At 34.7% G+C, this 22,534-nt stretch overlaps 1 protein-coding gene across 2 annotated transcripts in view; it reads left to right on the top strand.

The window, feature by feature from the left end:
* RNGTT (RNA guanylyltransferase and 5'-phosphatase) overlaps nt 1-20,635 on the top strand; it is a 132,426-nt gene extending 111,791 nt beyond the window's left edge. For both annotated transcript variants that reach the window (XM_088138398.1, XM_007421783.4), the window contains 3 exons: nt 11,089-11,155; nt 19,414-19,537; nt 20,040-20,635. In XM_088138398.1, coding sequence (XP_087994524.1) covers nt 11,089-11,155; nt 19,414-19,537; nt 20,040-20,200 — 352 coding nt within the window. In that variant the 3' untranslated portion in view covers nt 20,201-20,635. The remainder of the gene's footprint in view (nt 1-11,088; nt 11,156-19,413; nt 19,538-20,039) is intronic.
* The last annotated feature ends 1,899 nt before the right edge of the window (nt 20,636-22,534 follow it).

Raw genomic sequence — 22,534 nt, 5'->3', positions numbered from 1 at the left:
GATATGCTCACTCTTTTACACAGCTTCAGTATTTTTACTTCTTGGACTTGCTTTAAGCCTAGAGAAGAGAATGGAAAAAAGGGAAAATAACTCTTTCCTCAGCTTTTTGGAATTCCAGTACCTTTGTCAAAGTCCTCGCTGACTTCTGGTCTGTCCTTGCAAATACTGCTGTCCTTTTCTCCAGCCAGTCCACCCTGCCAGTTGCTCTTTCTGATCCTTCTTGCTCTTGCTAAGTCCTCACCTTTAGTTTCCTCCTCTGACTATTCCTTGACTCATACAGCACAAACACAACCTCCTCCTAACAGTTCTGCCAATTTTATATATTTTCCCCAAAAGGCAGACGTCCCTTCTGTCAGGTGTATTAATTAGGCAGGAAGCTTCTAGGTGTCTATGTGATACTTTTTTATTTTATTTATATATCAAATTGGTCACCACCCATCTCATTAAAAAGCGACTCTGGGTGGTTTACAGAAGAAATAAAATAAATTAAAATACAATATAAAACCATCTTAAATAATAAATAAATAAACCTTTGCATAGAGCTGGCAAATAGACAAAATCCTTTAACCTTGAGACCAATTTCAACTCTGACCCGAGCAGGACATCTCATCTTGCCACAAGGCAATCTTCTGTCAACTGAACATTAAATTGTGCTTGATATTACTTTGCAGTTGGTAGTACTGTATTGTCAATTAATGGAAGAAAACCCAGTAGAGGCTTGGCATTTCTAAAGTTTTGGCTGAACAATATCCTTTGTAGAATATATAGATCAAACTGGACTCCAGGACAATGATTTCTATTAGCAGGTGCTAACTTCAGTCACATACCTTACATATAATTTTGGATTCCCAACTCCAATATTTAGAAAATACAAATTGCCCCAACTTATTAAAAACATACAAAAACCTTGTCAGTAGTTTAATCTTGAGTGTAGGTCAGATAAATAAGAAAAAGAGTAATTTGAAATTTACTAAATGGCTTACAGGACTTAGATGGTGTAGACCAGTGTTTCTCAACCTTAGGAACTTTAAGATGTGTGGACTTCAACTCCCAGAAATCCCCAGCCAGCATGGGAGTTGAAGTCCACACATCTTAAAGTTCCTAAGGTTGAGAAACACTGGTGTAGACAGAAAACGATTCTGATATATAAATCTGTGAAAATATCACTTTTAAAATTACAGCTATATTAGAAGAAGAAGGGATCTACTCGTGGCAGTCTACTCATCCATGGAAAACAATATGCAATGCAATAAATCCTTGATTTAACAGATTAATAGGGGATGTGGGGTTGGGTAGGCTGCTAAATCTGAACCACAGGTCATATAGATATCATTAATGCAGTTTATGTTAACTACAGCTTTTGATAACCGCTTCCATTATGTCAAGTTCCAGTTCAGGATTTGATTCTACTTTTGATGTTCTTCTCATTATTAATACCAGTTCAGACCTTAATGTAATGTAATACAATATAATATTCCTTATTTGCAATTAATGGCCTTTGTATACAAAAGTTTTAATGAATTACTATGCATTCAGCCTTTATGGGACATCCATATAACTGTTATCACACTATCATACATTTTTCCTGTTATTTTTCTATCTGCCTTTTCTCTCTCTCTCTCTCTTTTAAAAAATAAAATGGAAAAAGGCACAAACTGCTACAGTGCTGATGTCTTTAGCATTGTTTTAAAAATGGAGCTTTGATGTGTGCAATGATTTACAAGAAAATCAAACTATCATAGCTGAGTAATCTTTGCAGTGGGAAGCATACCATTTCATGGCAATGATAAATATTGGTTGTTCTCAACAGATTTGAACTCACTTAGTTTGATCTGAGCTTTACAATATTTCATTGTAATGCTTGCTATTATTACAAATGGATTACCACAAATAAATCAGTGAGTGGATTTCACTAGGAAATCATTGGACACCAATAGCTTGATTAAATTGAATTTAAAAATATTTTAGTTAAATTTTTGGCTTGTCTATAAATGGTTCAGTTTTCAAGACAGGTAAATGAAGCTCTGTGCCATTTGGGGCACTTCCTGTTTCTATAAATTCTTCGAGATCAATAAATAAATGACTGAGCTGAATATTAAACAAAGAGCATCCTTGCCTCCCTCTCTTCCTTTTTCTAACCGAGCACCAGCCGCAAACAAATGGGCTACTATTCATTGCTTTTGTCTTCTTTAATCTATCTATGCATTGTCTGTTTTGTTCCTCACATTACCTCCCATTGTGCCCCTGTTTGCAATTACTTAGAATGTTTCTTTAATTAGAAGCTTCTACTCTGTTCCCCCCCCCCATTATTTTGCTTTGGAATAGTTTTTGACAGTACAGTATATGTAATTATGTACTGTTAGTTACTCTATAATAACTCTTTCCTCCCAGCTGTAACATATAAATAAAGCCCTGTGTATGCTGGGCCCTTCTTATGGACTCCGCATTGATTGTTCTCATTTTGCTTTTACCACAAAGTTATTTTTAGTATCTGTGATATTAAGAATTATTCTAATATCAGACTAGGCTCTTCATGATTAAAAAGATATGGTTTTGGTTTGTTTTTAAAATATACTTCCTCTATTAGACCAATAGGTATAATATGAATAAATTTAATTTGTATTTATATAAAGTATGGCCAAATGTAATGCTACATACTTTAACTTGTAAAAAAATCTATGTTTCAATATGATTATTGAGTTGCATTATAGTACTGTGAATACCTTAAAAGAATTATTTATAGTCCTGCTGGTTGCTGATGGAATACATAAAGAGGGAGCAAAGTAAAATTCTTACTGCTATCTCAGTGACTAAATTGGAAGTAAAACTTAAATTAGAGAAATATTTTCAGTCTTTCAATGCAAGCTATACTTTTATGATGAGATCTGAAGATGTCAAGACAATTGCTTTGTACTGTATTACATTTTAAACATGAATTTTTTATGTTGTATAAATGTCCTTAAATAAGGTGAGGTCAGTATGATGCCAAATAAATAATCATTTATCAGGCACCAGCTTTTTGTTTGCATGCATGCATTTTAAGAAGTTCAAGTACATCATAGAATAGTGGAAGAAATCATCCTAATAAATTTACTAATCTAGGAATTTCATCTCTATTTTGCTACATATTTGTTAATTAAGAAGTAGATGCCCTCGTTTTAAGCTTCACTCAGGAAGGCAAAATCAAATTAGTTTTAAATCCCCATTAACCAGGAATTAAAAGTAAATGGGAAAGGGAAGGACATTTGTAAAAATTCTCATGGATAGTTGTTTGGAAACCTGGGTAGATTTGATTTAAAATGTTAGTAGTGAAGATTCAAATTTAATGATTTAAGTCATGATTTTAATTACTGCTCAGGATGATCCTGTTACCATTTCTAGTTAAAGGTGCATTCTTGTTTGATGATGCCTTTGACAGTGAGATGTAAATTTCATTACTAGAAGGCACATTTACCATATAAAGCAATATGGATTACTTTTAGATTAATTTCCATTAAAAATGACATGATATTTTAGTACCCATGCTCCCTTCAGAGTCTTACAGCTGGAGCAGCAGTTCTCATAATGATGCTTCATTTGGGCAAACAGACCTTACATTTTGTTGCACCATTTGCATTTTGCATGCTTATCCTCAAGTACAAGTTGTTGAATTTCATCAAAATATTCCCAGATGGAGTCTGTTGTACATAGTAGGCTTGTTTTATACACTTCAGGACCAGAAATGTATTCTTCAAATCCTGATATGACAGAATGTCTCTGCTCATTGACCTGCTTTGTCTTTGTAGTTTTAGAGAGGTCTGCTATAGTCTGTCCACTTATGTCTCATTTCTACATTAGCATTAGCAAGTAGAAGAGAGTATAATTAAAAGTTACTCATGTTAATACCTTTGGGGTGGGTTCATTTTATAATTTCAAAACTTTGATGTGATTTAAATCATGAAAGTCAGTTTTTGTGTTTTTGCTTTAAATTGTTAATTTTATATGCCCGGTTGGGACCTATTTTTAGTTGCTTCAGAAAACTAGGTGAAGGTCTGTTTAGATATAAGCTTATTTAAAAATAAGGCAAAGGTTCTTTTTTGTTTTTGTGAAAAGCATTTGTGAAGGGACATAGAACAATTTTCATGTTTGTTCTATGCCAGTTTTTTCAGTGTGGGTGGAGATGATGTCATAAACCTGTTTATGGGCTATTGGCCAAAAAGGCAAGATAAAAGTTGGAAAAAATAACAATAAATTGAAAATCTTCCATATGTTTCATTGCTCTCTGCCAAGTTTTAATAAAATTAGGTTTTGACTCTCTTATCCAATATTGTAGCTTAACTTAATCACAAATAATGAATCATACAACATACAATTTAATTTTCACAGGCAAGTAGAGATAAGTTAAAACAATGGAGAACATGACATCTAAAGTTGCATTCTAATACACACTGACCTATGAGTAAAACCCATAATTTACTTCTGAGTAAAAGTGCATGGAGTTAGATTGAAGGCTAGATTCTCCCAACAAACATTAATTCTTTTTTGAACCTTGACATCTTTAACTTACAACATCTGATAGCTGAGGTGGATTTCTAGATTATAGGCATGCTACATTTGATGCTTGTTAACTGAATTTGGTTTTCTAACCTACAAGTCTTGAAGCAATATATTTTAATAATGTGTTTTAGCTGTCATTCTTTTGACTATATAGGTAGTCCTCGACTTATGACTATTCGTTCAGTGATTGTTCAAAGTTATGGCGGCACTGAATGAATGGTGGCTATGATTGGTTGTTGGAGTTCCAGCTGTCCCAGCATGTCTGTGGTCACCTGATTGCAATCTAGGGGCTTGGCAACCTGCTTACACTTAATGACTGGTTATAGTGCCCCATGATCACGTGATTGCCATTTGTGAATCTCCCTGCTGGCTTCCCCAGAAAGTCAGTGGGAAAGCTGGCAGGGAAGGTCACAAGTTGCTAGTGTAAGTCTTCTACCCCCACGCACCCTCCCCCAACCCCTCTGCATTTGTGCCATGCAGGCCACTTGTGCACCCTCCCCGAGCCTCCCCATGCCTTCCTCAAACCCTCACTGCCCCTCCCTTGCACCCTCCTCCACACAGCAGCAGCCACTTGCCTGCCTGCCAGCCTGCTTGTGAGCTGCCTAGGACTTGCAACTTCCTGCCACTTCCCCACTGACTTGGTTGTGGGAAGCCAGCAGAAAGTTGCCTCACCTAATGAAGATGGTATTTGGTTAACGCTTAGCAACAGAAATTCTGGTCCCAATTGCCATCGTAAGTCAAGGACTACCTGAAGCTATTGTTGCTGTTCATTTAACATTTGAGCTTTAAGACCCACTAATTAGGAAGTAATATTAAAAACAGATTTCTTAGCTCCATTTTAATTTTTTTTTAGTAGCCATTTAAGTTGATAAAATATCTCATATTTAAACACCAATTCTTCCTTACCTACAAGGAAGCCCTGATTATTTATTGTATTCTGCTGTTCAACTTTATTTTCCTCATTCTTTCTATTTTATGCAGTAAAGTTCATTATCAAGATGAAATACAATTGCATGTTTAAACAAAAGTAGATGATTAAGGTTTGCATCCTAACTTTATGTATTTCATTTTGTGAAGGTGACATATTTGATTCTGATATAGATAGATATAGATAGATATATGAATGAATAAATGAATGATTGATCCATTTAAGGTGAGTTTGCTCATATGGTGTGTTTGCTAATATTTGTAAGCCAGTCAAGTTTATTAATATTTTGAGTGAAGGATTGGTCAAGTTTTTAGTTAAATGTTTACTACAAGAATAATGTGTCTGCTCTGATGGAATTGGGCACCTCCACTGGTATTTATTATTGAGTTTTTTTGTTTCCTAGTCTATCCTGTTTTTCCATTCACTTATGTAAGAATGATGTTCCAAAGTAACAAATGAACACTGGATAAAATGGACTGGAGCCCAAGGATATAGAAATAACATCCTGCAGCTAATTAGATTAACAACATGCCATCATTTATATGAGTTGCTGATTGTATATCATCAACACTGCAATTTTGTAAGGTAGCATTTTAACTTGTACAAAAGATAAGGATGGAGCAGTAGATTTTCCATTTATTCACACAAAAGATAGCATTACAGATTAAAAAGCTACACTTGTCATTTCAATTTTACATCCAGTATCAGATTGTTATAGTAGCTTTTTTTGTCCTTATGTTGATATCTTTGTATTCAGGAGGTAAGAGATCAGGATAAGAAAAAAGAAACTAAAATGTCAGTCAGATCAGGTCTTCAGATAATTGAAATATTGCTTAAAGGGGACAAGAGAAAATATACTTTTAAGATAGTCAGATGATACCACTATTTAATAATAGAGATTGTTTATTAGTTCAGCACTTCTAGAAATGCAGTGCTGTCATCCTTCATAGATAGATTTCAGCAATTTGCTAAACAATTGCTTTAGTCTTTCAAACATTTTACAGAATTAAAACAAATTATCTTACTTGTGAATTAAAATCAGCACAAGAATAAAAAGCTGCCAGTCCAAAAAACCTGAAAAAATACTGTGGAAGAAACTCTCGTATTTCCTGTACATATTTTGTTGAGGACAAAAACATCCTTACATGAAGGGGGAATTGAGACTTTACCAAAATGGAGAACATTCTAACAATGGCTGTTAGATTAAATAATAATCTCCCAAAGGAATGAGAGAAGATCAATTATTTGAATAATTTATAAATAGGTTGGACAAAGTATTCAACACACTACAGTGAAACTGTCAGCTGAAGATAAAGGCATGTGGCACTGTTTATTAAGCTGTCCTTTTTAATTTTTTTATTCTTATAATACTTATATATGAGAAAGTCTCTGAACCTCTAACTGACTTAAATATTAGCCAGCTGATACAGAGTTCTGTGAAAAGGTATTTACCTTTTTATGGATTTTCTGAATGTTTGCATATCTTTCCACTGAATGTTATCAGTGGAACTTAATCTGGGTCCTCCTGATACATAAGGAAATATGACTGAACAAAGAACATAGAGTTTGATGCTTCTTCCATTTATGTCTAAGCAAAGTCCAAAATATAATGTCCCAATGTGAAAAAGTAATGACCCTTCCCTCCATTTCAGTCAGTTATCACTACAGTCAGTTGTATATTTCAAGCAGTGAGAACTGATCTGGGCCAGCTTTGTTCTATATAAATCTTACAAATGTTGCTTCTCATCACAGCGATGTTCTTACTACACAGAAGTTAAAGGCATGACATACCCTGCTTAAAGCCTCCATGGGCCTTGAGGGCTTTCTGAACTATTAATTATAATTCATGCAGATTTTCTCTCTGTTAATGCATACAGTATGTTTTCATCTAAATAAGCAACAGGCAACTTTTCTGGCAAGTTGCAATAAAGAATTTGTATTATCCTGAAATATTAACAACTTTCACTGTTGATGCTCATTCCCAAAATCCTAAACTAAAAGGAAACAATAAGTATAACTCAAAGATAAACCTTACCTTTTATTTTTTCAATAACATTTTAGCATTGTGTTTTGCATTGATTGCATTGATTTGCATTGCATTGTAAAAAACAAGTTTTATAAATGGTGCTTAACAAAAACATGCCTTTCCGTAAATATAGCCCATGAAGTTGCAGTTGATCTTGAAACTTTGAGAATTACAGACTTGACTGTCAGCTTGCTACTTTTCTGCACTCAGGTTTTCTTCCACAGTCTACAGAAGCAGATCTAATAGCAACAGCAGCAACTGTCATGGACTATTTTACTTTTGTTTTCCTACAATAAATAAATGCTGTTGTTCTTTTCATGGATGGCATTTTTTTTTTGTATATAATAATCTGATAAAAATGAATTTTTGTCATTTGTTCTGCTAAAAGTTACTGACATTCTAAATAGTAGGGAGCATAGGATGGAGATACCATTTTAACAACAAAAAGGACATATGTAGATTAAAATCATCTACCATTTTTATTTTCTATGGATGTTTATAAGGCTTTTTGTGGTTCAGGCAGATGCTTGAAAATAAGTGTGATGTTGTAGGGTGACATTTTGCTTTGCATCATGCTACCCCCTTCTTTTTTTTAATTGGAAAAAAATCAGGGAGGAATTGTTATGGGCAGCAAGAGAGGTGTCTATAGCCACATTGGTATCCTGGGCACCACATTGGGGATCCCAGTACTGTTTACATTATCTAATTGTATTTAGACAAACATGAAAACAAGTTTATTTCATTTCACTTATAATGATATTTACCTCACTAAATCTATCTCTGCTCCTTTTGATTTCAGGTTCTGATTTTAATTTTGTTATTCATGTTTATTGTGTTTTGTTGATTTGTTTTTGTGATATAAGCAATTTATGGGCCCTCTTAGGACCAGAAAAGAAGTCTTTTACTCTAAAAATTAACAAATACAATTATGTCACAGGTCCATGCCATTATGAACATGCAAGTAGAATAAAACCTCAATTTAAAAGACATTTGTGGGAAAGGGGGGAGGGATGTCAAATCCAAATATCTGTTAAATCTGAATTTATGTAATTTATTGTCATTAGTGTTATTTACATTATTACTTGTTATTGGTTCAGTTTATGCCACTTACACAAATGATATAAATTAATGCAAACTTCATAAAAACTTCTATGGTATAATTTCACAAATTATATATTTTATGTCAGTTGTCCAGACTGTTTGGAAACAACGGACTTTGTCTGTGGCTTACAGATAGTCTGAAATAGAAATTTGAGATCTTTGAGATCTGAAGATCTGGAGAATTTTTATATTTTATATAAAATGTATTTTATATTTTAACTTACCTGTTTCAGTAACTGTCTTGTGTGAATATTTCTTTGGTGGATTGGGATCTTTATCAGATAATATGGAATAACTATGACAACTTCCATATAGTCATGTTTTCCAAGTAGGCCTCTGAGTAAAGTCTTTACAAAAGAACTCTGGCCATTGACCCTATCTTTTCTTAAACTTGAATCTATGTTGGATCTCTGTGTGGCCACTTTCACAGATCTTTTAGAACCATGCATTTATCATCATTAGTTGCCGAAGCATGATGTACCTTGAAAGCCAGATCTCCATCTTACAGTGAGGGAGAAAGTATTCTAATACTAAGATTCCAGCTAAGAAGTGATATATAAATTAGAAAATTGTACTCTTGTGAGAAGAACATATTCATTCCAAACATATAACCTTTTTTCATAAGGCACACATTTTTGTAGAAATAATGGAGGGAGTTTTGTCTATTCCTAATTGGCTCATGCTTTGATAAGCATAATAATCACTTTTCTGGAAGCTGCCTTCTGAAAGAAACATGAAGCATGCACGTTTGTATACTGTATTGATATGATTTTATATTACTTCAATACTGTGCAAAAGTTTTAGACAGGTGTGAAAAAATGCTATAAAGTAAGAATGCTTTCAAAAATATATATTGTAATTGTTTATGTTTATCAATTTAGAAAATGCAAAGTGAGCGAACAGAAGAAAAACCCAAATCAAATCAATATTTGGGGTGACCACCCTTTGCCTTCAAAACAGCATCAATTCTTCTAGGTACACTTGCACACAGTTTTTGAAGGAACTCGGCAGGTAGGTTGTTCCAAACATCTTGGAGAACTAACCACAGATCTCCTGTGGATGTAGGCTGCCTCAAATCCTTCTGTCTCTTCATGTAATCCCAGACAGACTCGATGATGTTGAGATCAGGGCTCTGTGGGGGCCAAACCATCACTTCCAGGACTCCTTGTTCTTCTTGACGCTGAAGATAGTTCTTAATGACATTGGCTGTATGTTTGGGGTCATTGTCCTGCTGCAGAATAAATTTGGGGCCAATCACACGACTCCCTGATGGTATGGGATGATGGATAAGTATCTGCCTGTATTTCTCAGCATTGAGGACACCACTGATCCTGACCAAATCTCCAACTCCATTTGCAGAAATGCAGCCCCAAACTTGCAAGGAACCTCCATCATGCTTTACTGTTGCCTGCAGACACTCATTATTGTACCGCTCTCCAGCCCTTCGGCGAACAAACTGCCTCCTGCTACAGCCAAATATTTCAAATTTGGACTTATCAGTCTAGAGCACCTGCTGCCATTTTTCTGCACCCCAGTTCCTATGTTTTTGTACATGGTTGAGTTGCTTAGCCTTGTTTCCATGTTGGAGGTATGGCTTTTTGGCCACAATTCTTCCATGAGGACCACTTCTGGCCAGACTTCTCTGGAAAGTAGATGGGTGTACCTGGCTCCCACTGGTTTCTGCCAGTTCTGTGCAGATGCCACTGCTGGACATTTTCTGATGTCAAAGGGAAGTAAGCACGATGTGTCTTTCATCTGCTGCATTAAGTTTCCTTGGCCGACCACTGCGTCTACAGTCCTCAGTGTTGCCTGTTTCTTTGTGCTTCTTCAAAAGAGCTTGAAGACACACATTGAAACCCCAGTCTGCTGTGAAATTTTTGCCTGGGAGAGACCTTGCTGATGCAGTTAACTACCTTGTGTCTTGTTGCCATGCTCAGTCTTGCCATGGTGTATGACCTGTGACATGAAACTGTCTTCCACAACCTCACTTTAGTAGCAGAGTTTGGCTGTTCCTCACCCAGTTTTAAGCCGCCTACACAGCTGTTTCTGTTTCAGTTAATGACTGTTTCAACCTACATATGAAATTGATGATCATTAGCACCTGCTTGGTATAATTGGTTAATCATACACCTGACTCTCATCCTACAAGATCCCAGACTTTGTGCAAGTGTACAAAGTGTGCAAGTGTAAGAATTAATGCTGATTTGAAGCCAAAGCGTCGTCACAACAAATATTGATTTAATTTAGATTTCTCTTCCATTCGCTCACTTTGCATTTTGTAAATTGATAAACATAAACAATTACAATATATATTTTTGAAAGCATTCTTACTTTACAGCATTTTTTCACACCTGCCTAAAACTTTTGCACAGTACTGTATATTAATCAAAATATATATGGACCAGGACAGATTACTTTAAATGTACTTACCAAATCATATACTTAACATGATATGATGATATTTAGGCAGCTTTTAATTAGACATTTTCTTTTTTAGGCTTCTCCCACGGAATGTTGGACTGCTTTATGTTGGAAGTTTAGATAGACCTTTTGCAGAAATTAAGGTAATAGCAATTAATTTTGTAAGTGTCTACCTAGGTAAAGTTATGCGGCTTTATGTGCGTTTTGTTGTAGTATTCACATCCTTAGCATCTGCAACTTTCTGGGAAATAAAACAGCTTATTTTAAAATATTTTGATAAAGTATTTAAATACTTTAAAATATTTTTGCTCTTTACTTTCTTAAGTCCATTCTTTTCACACTTTAGTAGAACTACTGTATTTGAATCAGAGATATTCAGCTTTTTTATGAGGAATAAATGATTTCAGGTTAATCTCTGTCTTATTGTAGAGAGATTAATAATACTCTCTAATAGCTCACAAACAGGAAGATGATAGCTGTTTCCATTGGTGCTTCCTAGCATCTCATATGTAAGATATGCTGCCTGCAGTTCTGGATGTAATAAAGAGCTATCAAGGTTACTACCATTAATAGCCTAATTCTCTTAATTTATCCAGTCCTCTTTCAAAACTAATTAAATTACTGGTTATCAATTGGTCTGATGGCAGCAAATCCCATAGCAATGCATTGTGTAAGGAATGTTTAGTTTTCATCACTTCCGAATATCAATACATTTTAGTTTAAGAAATGACCCCCAATTGTGAGAGAGGGAGAAAAACCACTGTAAATCTACAGATAGTTTATTTTTTTCTCATAAGGGACCTGAAGTAGCCCCCCAATTATTGTTGTTGTTTTGTTATGTACATATTTTCCTACCATACGATGTCCTTTTTCGGGGTGGTGATCAAAACTCTACATACATGCCATAGAGAGATGAGCATAACTAATCAGGTGATTCTTGATACTCTGTTTTTCTCCCCTCCCCACCCAGATTGTCGTAACCATGTTATGAAAATATTTAATGTTTGTGAAATGATTTTCAATTCTTAAATTTCTTTAATAAAGCACCCAGAAATATCTGTATTTTAAGGGCAACTCTATATAGAGTGCAGTCTTATAATGGAAAAAAATGTTTTCATACCAAATGAGAATCCTGTTGAAATGATAGTAAGATGACCTGGCTCTGACTAAGTGAAAGGCAAAATGGTATAACATTTTAAAATATAACACTGACATGATAATTTAATTTATAGAAATATGATTGGAATCTTGCCTGAATGAAGATGCCTTCAGATAATTTCATGTTAAAATAACAGATCTTCAGGATTTAACTGATCTTTTCCATAGTAACATTTAAATGTGAGACAGTTAATAAAAGACATATTTTATAGCTGCCAACCTTAGCGACTGAAAACATACCATAATTAGTCTTTGGAGATTATGTTTGTTCTTTTGGTGTACTGCAGCCCAGATGAAAGAATATAAAACTGAAAGCACGTGATTAAATCTCTCTCCTCTAACTGAAGAATGTTCCTGTGCAGGCAGTATTATACCATATGGAAAGCAGAACTGCTATCGTGCCAATCTGGGTCTTTGTTAGGAATAGAAATTAGCTCATGCATACTATTACATATAATTATCATAAAATTATGGGCTAGAAATGAAAGAGTCATGCTGTTGCATTTTAGACAGCATATTTGTAATAAGCTGTAATAAAATAAGCATTTTGAATTGGGTATAAGAATAGGCCTTACTTGCAATTACAAATGTGTGTTCAATTGAAATACTTTTGAAGCTCAATTTAACAAAGCAAACACATTTTCTGGCAGCATTAGCATAATTGTTTCCAATGTTGAATTCTCATTTGAATTTTTTAAAAACTTGAATAAAGCTAGCTGCTAGGAAGCAAAGCACAGTGGAAGAAAACTATTTCAGATACCTAGTTTTTCACAGTTTTATGTGAAATAGTAAATAACAGTAAGTATCAAAGTATTCCTGTTCATTTTTCCATACTTCGTACATGATTTAAATGATTTGTTCGTATGTAGGAACTGACATTTCAGTGATATATTGTAATTCTATATACTATACAAAGACATTTCACTTAGTATATATGGCAGACCGCAATTAACATCAAGCATATACACAATGAGAGAATTGAAATCTATATTTGGTCCTTGATAAGCACACTAATTTTATATGGATTTGTAAATAGAGAATTGTCAATTTCATTGATTTCTAAGTATGTATTTAAAATGTAATGCAATGACATGCCATTAGTTTACAGGAACATTACAGATGGAAAATCTAATATTGTAATAGCTAAACCTCTACTCTCTGCAGCCCTGCAAATTATTTATAATGTGTTGGGGGGGGAGTCCAGGAAGCAAGGGAGAATTATCCTTTCCAGTTCCTTAAAAGAAGATGCTTTTGCTAACACACAAGCAATCTCCCTCCTCTGTCCCCCATCAGTAGCAAGCTACCAAAAATTAGTGGCATGATACACTGCTGATTTTAGCATGCAGTTAAGGGGGAAAAGATGAAAGAAGCCTCATATGGTTAAAATATCTTTAAAAATATAATCACATTTCAGATATTTGGTCCATGCCTTGGCAGTAGCATCATTACATCAACCTTCTCCCTATAGCCATCAGTGACGAAGTAAATAAATAGAGTCCTAGCCACCAAAAGAAATGGCCTCCCTGCTGTTCTAACAGAAACATGTATTGGATTCCATCCATGTTATACCAACTGGGAGGCTGTGTTTGATAAAGAGGGACTATATGTAGAAATATTATTTATTATCTAAAAGGATTTAAAAGGGCTGAAGGACAGCATTTTTTAAGTTAAACAGTAGAAGCGAGAGAATGTATTATACCCTTCTGAATTATTCAAATGCTGTAGCAGTTGAACTGTTCTTATATGGTGATTTTGGAGTGGTTTTGCAAAATATATCGGACAGTTATTTTTTAAATGTATTTGGGCTATATTATATGTAAACTTTTGCAGATAAACAGTCCCTATCTTTTGTTTTTATATGATTTATATGTGATTTTTTATTTCTGAGAAGGATAAAAATCCAAGCTGTGTACTAGACAGAAGAGGTATGCATGAAACAGAAAATGCAGCTGGGGAGTTTGGCTGTACCACCAGGCTGAACTGAAATTCCTGTTTCAGACCAGTCCTAAGGAGGTCTTATGGGGCAAGTAGAACAAGGCTCCTCTGCATGGCCTGGGCACCTGCGGATCTTCCCAGTGCCTTTCTTGCCATTAGCTGCTGTGCTTGCATCCAAATGCACCATACTCAGCCGGCCTGCCCACGAGCCCCTCCCTTCTGCCTGCCCAGGCCATCCTTTTGTTGCCATGCTTGTATTCAAAGATGGCAGAAATTTCCAGTAAAGGTAGTGAAGAGAAGTACTGTCTGATAGTCTTCTGTCAAGAAAGAACATAAAAGCAAATATGCAAATTGTCAATGGATTGTCCAACTTTATGTACACTTTTTAAAATCATCTCAGTTTTTTTCCTTAGGGATAAACGACATTACACACTGTTCCTGTTTAAGGTCCTTGAAGCAAGTCCTATCCCTTGCAGTACAAATTCTAGCTATGCTTGTTTACCTAAAGCGTATCAATTTCACATGAAGATGAAAAAGAAAAAACAAAAATATCAGAAATTTAATTTTATTAGGAAAACTTGAGATAAAAATAAAATGGGTTCAATTGTGATGTAATTTTGAATATTTATATTTGGGGATGACAGAATTATTTTCTAATGTTATTGATAATCAGGATGTTCTATGAAATACAAAGTTTTTTCTAACTTACATAGATGAAGAGTGTGGGTGGAGTGGAAGGAAAAATGCACTCAGTAAGAACTTCTTGACTTCTTGACAGATTCCTCTGGATCAAGAGCCCTAATTCAGGGATGGGCAAGCCATTGCTGCAAACCACACGTGCCTCCCCCAAGATTAAACTATCAAAATCCTGTTGCAGATCACTAATTTGTATTTGTGTAATTTTTGCGTGGGTGGGATACAACAGGTGTGTTAAATCTTCTGCCAATCAGTTCTCTTCCACCTGCTTTCCTTCCAGTGGAAGGAAGAGAGGAAAAAGCTGACTGCCTCTTCTGTTATCCCTTTGTGGCCCTTGGCGGTTAAAAATGTTTTTAAAAAAACAGAATGCAGCCCATTACCAAAGATTGCCTGTTCCTGAATTAATGGGATAGGAAAAGTAGAGAATTCTGGAGGATCTGCCTTACAAAAGAAAAACGATCTTTTTATTGATGCTAGTATCATTGAATCTAAGCCATCCTAATTTTTAAAAGAGTTGCTTTCTGTTATTACTCAATTGCTATTTGTAGATTGGGCCAGGAGGAAGACAGAGTTCCCTACAACTTTTTTGTTTCTTTGTTTTTTAATTTTTTTTAATTGTTTGTATTTATTTTGGAGGGGGGTGGTTCTTCTAATATACCCTATTATATTTTTTTTCTGGGAGCATTATAAATTTAACTAAGATTAAATGTACTAATTTTAATTAATAAATGTGTCTGCGCCTTAATTCCATTTCATTGAGTTAACTACCTTGTAATAATATAAGCTAGTGTATAGTTATTGATTAGTTACATTGTTTCAGGTGAAATTATTGAGCAGGTAAAGGATGATATACCTATGAGTGTTTAGTTTAACCAAATTAGCAAATATTTCAGTAACTGATATACACCTGAAAAGATTAAAATTATTCTTGCATGACTTGATAAGATAGTCTTTTAAGTGACTATTCAGAAATAAACTCCACAAGATATGCTTGCAATTTTCAGTGAGCCTGTTTATTTAATTACAGTTCATTAAACAAACTGTTATGTCTATGTTCACATATACACTGTCATAAATTTTAATGGCTGAATTCATACATTACACCAAGCAAAAACCAAACCACATTATGGAATATTAGAATGTGAACCCAACCACTGAGTTCAGTGGAACTTTCTCCCAGCTAGAAGTATATGAGTTTCTAGTGTTAGTCTTTCATTGTGGTAGAGTGCTATTCAGGGAAGAGGCCATAACAAAGCAGTCCTATTGTTGGTTTGAAAGGATGAGCCTTCAAAATGTGGTATGGAATGATGCATCCTCCAAATGCAGGTTTATTTGTTTCCCTGTCATGATTCTATTAGGTCGACATCAGAAGAACTGGAGTAATATACATCTATAAAACTATCTTCTGTTACTTGTTAACATAAATGAATAAATAAATCTCAGGATATACAGTGGTACCTCGGTTCACGAACTTAATTCATTCCACGATTCTGGTCGCGAGCTGAATTGGTCGCGAGCCGAATCAAATTTCCCCATAAGGTTCAGTGTAAATAAGGTTAATCCATTCTGAACCATACGTATATATTTTTTAACACTAACCTTGCTTGAGGTGACACCAAAAAGCTTCGTAGCAAGTGTCTGTCTGCAACCGCGATCTCGCCTAGAGGAAGCCACGACCACATGTCAGAGCAGGGAAGATGGCCGCGGGTCATGTTCAACACCCGATGTGGAGTTCGCAAATGGAAGCAAAATTTTGCGAATGCTGCTGTTCGCAAACCGAATTGCTTCTGAACAGAAGCGTTCGTGAACCGAGGTATTACTGTAATCAAGAGGAAGGTACAATTTCCTTGATGAGAAGAAGTGTGTATGTATGTTGGCAAAGAAGAAGAATTATTTCCACTAAATTGCTTTTGGAGTCAGACCTTCTGGAGTCAAATGTCACCTTAAAGTGGTGATGTAAAAAGTTTTCTTTAAAGTGGACTGGGAACAAAAATACAGGGCATTTTGGGGAGACGATGGAGTGTTAAAGGGCAAAATGATCCCTTAATTCTTAGGGATGTTTAATGCACCCATTTTACCTCTTAAACCTCCCCAATGTCCCTCCCTAGCTGTGCCCAATTGCAGCCCTCCACATGCGATATAAAGTTAGGGACTGTCTTCAGACTGGCGGAAGTTGTGCACCTTTATCTTAAAGAGCATTTAAGGTACCAAAAAGCTCTTTATTATTTTAACTTCTGAATACAGAATTGCATCTTTCAAGATCTCATTGCCCAAGGTAAGTGATAATAGTAGGTAGTGGTCACATAAATTATATGGGGAAGGAGGAATGTTTTCTCCTCTCCCTTTCTCCCCTCCCAGCATATTCAGAATAATTATAGTAACATGTCATTGTTTAAACTGATCAGCACTTTCTGTTAGGAAAATGCATTTAGGTTGTTGTACTGGCAGATGTTAGCATTTTCTGGAAAGATCTTCCAGATTGTTAATGAATGGCCAAGCAAGTACATAGATAGTTAGTTAATGCCACTTAATTGTCACAGTGAAATAGAGCAAGCACATAATTTTCTGCTATTTTCATTCTGTGTACACTACAAGAATGATAAACTGTGACACAGCCTTACAGAGAATGCTGATTTGTGAAGTCATTGGCTACAATAAACTTTCTCCCCCCACTTACTCTTCTCAAGCAGGTGGTTCACTAACATCCTTTTCCTCCTGCAACAGAAGATGGATAGATGGATGGATGGATGGATGGATGGATGGATGGATGGATGGATGGATAGAATATATAAAAATTTTAGCTGGCAATGATTACCAGTTAATACTCATTTCCAGGTCATTATGCAGCCTAAATTTTTCTGTGTGCAGTCATATTCACTGTGGATTAGGAAAGTGGATATATTTTACTGAATGTGACTAGCTGATTCCATAACTGTAAAACATCTGGCTGAGAAATGTTTTTCTGTGACATATATGTGATATACTATAAAAAAGAAGATTATGGATGGACACAGTGGGCAGTTAATCATGCTAACAAATGGGAATGTTATTAACCCTATTTTGTGGTAGATAACTTGGTGGATAAAACTCCAACATTTCTCATGATGTCACCTCTGCTAAAAAGATTTAAATTCACTGTCCCACCAGAAATCAGTATAGTTGCCATGGTGGTGATGGTGATGTGAATTACTGTTGTGGGAGGGAGGGGGTTAAGAGGAAGCACTTGTGATAATTAGATCTAAAGAAATCTAAATTATCACAGAAGTAATAATAGTTTAAAATTAAGAGGATGGGATTTTTTTGGAACTGTCTTTTAATGGGTTGAGAAATTGTTAAAACTTCTTCAGAAACAAACTACTATTTTGTTTCACTATCTCAACAGTATGTGTTGAGATGCTAGTTAAACTGAAATACTCTGTTTTGTTAGTTGGTAATGAGAAATCATTATGAAACACTGCCTTGGGACAAGATTAGGCTATTCATTTCCAGACTGTAGTACAGAAACCATTTCTCAGATGATGAAAACAATCATAGCATGGTCTTGTTTAGAAAAATAAAACCTGTTCAACAACAGAGGTTACCATGGCTACTCTGAAATTTTGCATGGCTAATAAGATGCACAAGATAAAATGTCCAAAACAAATAAAATGTTAAGTGGATGCAAATAATTCTATGTTTTACTGTTAATCTAACAGTGAAATACAGCTTGAAAGATATCTGCTTATGGTTTAACTTTTTTTTAATAAATCCAACCCTGGAAGTTTTCAGATTATTTTATAATAAAGGCACTAAGACAGATATGTGGCATTTCTGACTCTCAAATGTGTTAACTTATAATTCTCTGTAGCCCCAGTCATGATATTAATGGAAATGAGTATTGGATGCTGCAGTTGTTAACATCTGGAGGCCACAGATTTCCCATCCCTTACTTAGAGAACCTCTACACAGATGAAAAGCAGATAACACACATGGGTGGGGAAGAGATAATACATTTACCATTATGTCCTTGTTTGTGCCTGGTTTATTTGAATTTTTATCATTGTACCCTTGTACAAACTCATAATTTTTGTGTAACCATAATATTGTTAGTTGGAGGAGAAATAGGATTACAGGAATGCTGGACAATTTTAAGATTTTGGAATAGATTTACTAATTCAAATGACAAGAATAGTTTATTTGAAAATCTAAACTGGCAAGTTTTTAGGAGCTTATGGAATATATTTTCCTGATCAAATAATAGAATATACACACTTTCCTGTGTTCTATTTGATACTCTACTTCTGTGTATGTAATTACATCCAGAATAACATATCTTGTAATTTGAACAGGAATCCTTTGCATTTCTGCATTCTAGGTTTTTTTCCCCCTTAACAATTACATGCACTATAGGGATGTTATGTTTTCAAGTATATATATATATATATTCATAAGTTGAAGTTTATCCTGTTTCCTGATTTTATCAAGTTTCTTGCATCTTTGGGGTACATAATATTATGCTTGTAGCAAACATTCATAGTTTTAGTGCGTTAGTATTGAAGGATCTGAATTTGAGAAAAAATGTTTGACTTCCTTTTTTCATTTGCAACAAAAAAATCTTTATTTTAAAAAACAGGTAACAAAAGACTTGAAACAATATGATAATAAGATAATAGAATGCAAGTTTGAAAACAACAGCTGGGTCTTTATGAGACAAAGGATAGACAAAAGTTTTCCCAATGCTTACAATACAGCGATGGGTGAGTACAATAAATTGCTTCTATATCTACATTTCGTTATTAAGCGTTAGCCAACATGAATATACTTTTTTTTAAGATTTAAGACTCATAATTTGCCTTAACATTTTCATGGCTTCAATAAAAATTTGAGTTCGGAACTAGAGTTTGACTCATGCATATTTAAAAATAAACATGTGCATGAAGCTTTCATATCATGTGGTCTTCTCTTGTCTGGTACTTTCAGTTGTATTCAAAATAAGACAGCCACTACTCAGTGAAAATTTCCACATCCTAAAGTAATTTGCAGAGCATGGGAAATAAAAGAGATGAAAACTATGAATCTCCATTCTCTTAAGATGGACCTTATTCTTCTTTTTCGCTCCTGGAGGGGAAGGAAGCATAAAGAAAGTTCACTATATTGAGTAAGAGGGAGATGAGGGGAAAAAAAGAAGCTGTAAGTACAGCTGTGAATGCATGTTTTTCCTTGCTCTTCTCCATCTCACAATGTATTATTCCCCCCCAGCTGTATGCAACAGTATACAACATCCAGTGACAAAGGAATTCCTTTTTGAATTCATTGAAAAATGTATGGCTGCAACTCCAGGACAACCACGTAAACATCACCTAGATCCTGACACTGAACTCATGCCACCACCACCACCTAAAAGACCACGACTATCATAACCTATCTCTTCAGACCAAGAAAAAGCAGAATTGTTTATAATTCTACAAGATGATGTGTATGGATTTAAAACGTTTACAGAAAGGTGGTGTAAATATCCTGTAAATACTTAAGTGCATTTTTTTTGGAATGCCGCATCATGAACTAAGATTTGTTTTCTACTTGACAAGTTGAACATTGTTTCTAAATTTGAAAAAATACTTAATCCAAAGGGTTAGATTAAAAAGGTGTGGAATCAGTGGAAAGCCATTGTTTGGTAGGTAACTTTCAAATTTGATATTTTATACCAGCAATTTGGAACTGTGAAGCCATGATAAAAATGTCCCCCCCCCCTTTTTTTAAAGTGGTGTTTCAGTGAGTATGTGGTATTACCTTTACTTATTATGACTTTGTTTCATTTAGTTTAATTCTTTCTTAGGCTCATGTTTTAAAAATAACTGCAAATGGTAATGTAATGTTCTCATTAAATAAAAGTTTACCAGGTTTCACTATTTTTTTTAAATACAGCCTTTTATATTAAAGACGTTACAAGGTCTTATATAAAAATTGTATTGGATGTGCACTGAGTGGTTTTTTAGCTTGAACAAAACATTTGCTGAATCTGTTTTAGTATTGGATTCTGCATTAATACTAAACATAAACAGTCCTTGATATAAAAACTAACTCCCATTTCTGTACAAATAAATGCAAGTTATATCGAAAGATGTACATCATGTGAGGTTCATGAAGACTAGCCATTTTAACAACATAATGTTAGTTTCGTAGAAAGAGATGATAGAAGAAAAGTTAGAAAATATGTTGATGATATATAAAATGACATTTAGTCTCCATTCCAGGGAGAATGGCTATTAGAAAAGTTAATAGAAAAGGAAACATTTTCATGGAGGAAGATAGAATCACAAGCCCTTACATTCAGTTCAGATGTTCAGTTTTCAAAGCAAGAGTCAGTTTAGTTGATTGCCAATATCATTCACAATCTGTGGTTTTAATTTTCTGGTTTAAAAGAAGGAATCATACTTCTGGATGGTTTAGCTGAGGGATGACTATGTTTATTCTGCCTCTAAAGCATTTCACTGATACTGAGGACTATTACATGTTTGAAATAGAGGAATGTTTGTAATGGTAAACATTTTCACAACTTGACTATAAAAGAAACCAGCTGGCATTTTAAGAGTACTTATGTATGGATCACAATTATTTAATCAACCTCTAATCTGAGCAAATTTGTTTGTTATATAGTGATAGCCAAACAGAATATATTAGAAACATTTAGTGTTCATATTTTTTAAAGTTTAATATTTTTCCTGAGTCTAATATATGGAAATACAGTTTGTGCTTTGTTCAGTGCCCATTTTGGAGTCTATCTATTAAAATATTTATCTTTCAGGCACTGAAGGAATACATGTGGTTATTTTATGTAATTAAAATGTTAAATAGATTGTTTCAGTGTGCAGAATGAGCTGAGATTGGTGAAGGATACCAAGAACAACAAAAAGCTTATATATTCAAAATAAAAGGAAGAGAAAAAATTCAATATACCAACTGCCAAATGTCGACAACAGAATGTTAATAGGTAACAAGGAAAAATTGGTATTACCAACTCCTATTTTAGTGCAGTCTTTTTTGAGAAAATGGTATATGTTCCATCAGGCAATTTGAACAGGAGGATGAAATTTGAGATTTCCTAAATTTGCCTATTTAGTTTGAACTGGGTTCAGTCTCCAGGTTATGTGAATGCTAGTAGGCCTTCCTATCCTGGGGTACTGAAGGAATGAGGTGATGGTCTGATCAAACCTGCATGTATTATCTGTGAGAAATCTTGGCCCTGTCTTTAAACAGTAGTGTCCAGGGAACTACAGGCAAGCCAATCTACCATCGATACCTAGGAAAATTCCAGGACAGATCAAAACTGTAAACACCTTGAAAACCATGCAGTGATTTTCAGTAGTCAGACAGATATGGGAAGAACAAGACTTAACCCTCCAAATTTTATTTCATTTTTGGATGGGGTAACTTCTTTAACAAACTATGGTAGTGCTATAGGTGAATTGAAATGAAGTATCAATTATGGTTCAGTCTTGAGGCCTGTTCTGTTCAACCTTTTTTTAATTAAAGACTTGAATGAAGAAGCGGAGGGAATGCTTATCACTTTTGCAGAAGATAGAAAATTGGATAGGATAGCTAATACCCCAGAAGACAAAAATTCAAGAGACTCTTGATATGTTAGAAAAAATGGGCTGAAAGTAATAGAATGAACATAAATAATGCAAATATATACATTTAGGAAAGAGCTGTCAAATTCATAGGTATAAAACAGAAGATACCTGTCTTGGCAA

The sequence above is a fragment of the Python bivittatus genome, unplaced genomic scaffold (genome assembly GCF_059951505.1).
Source record: "Python bivittatus isolate LINGU-HERP-01145 unplaced genomic scaffold, Pbiv_v1 ctg000020_np1212, whole genome shotgun sequence".
NCBI lineage: Eukaryota > Metazoa > Chordata > Lepidosauria > Squamata > Pythonidae > Python > Python bivittatus.
The sequence above is the reverse complement of the archived record's forward strand: the minus strand, read 5'-3'. Positions and strand labels throughout refer to the sequence as shown.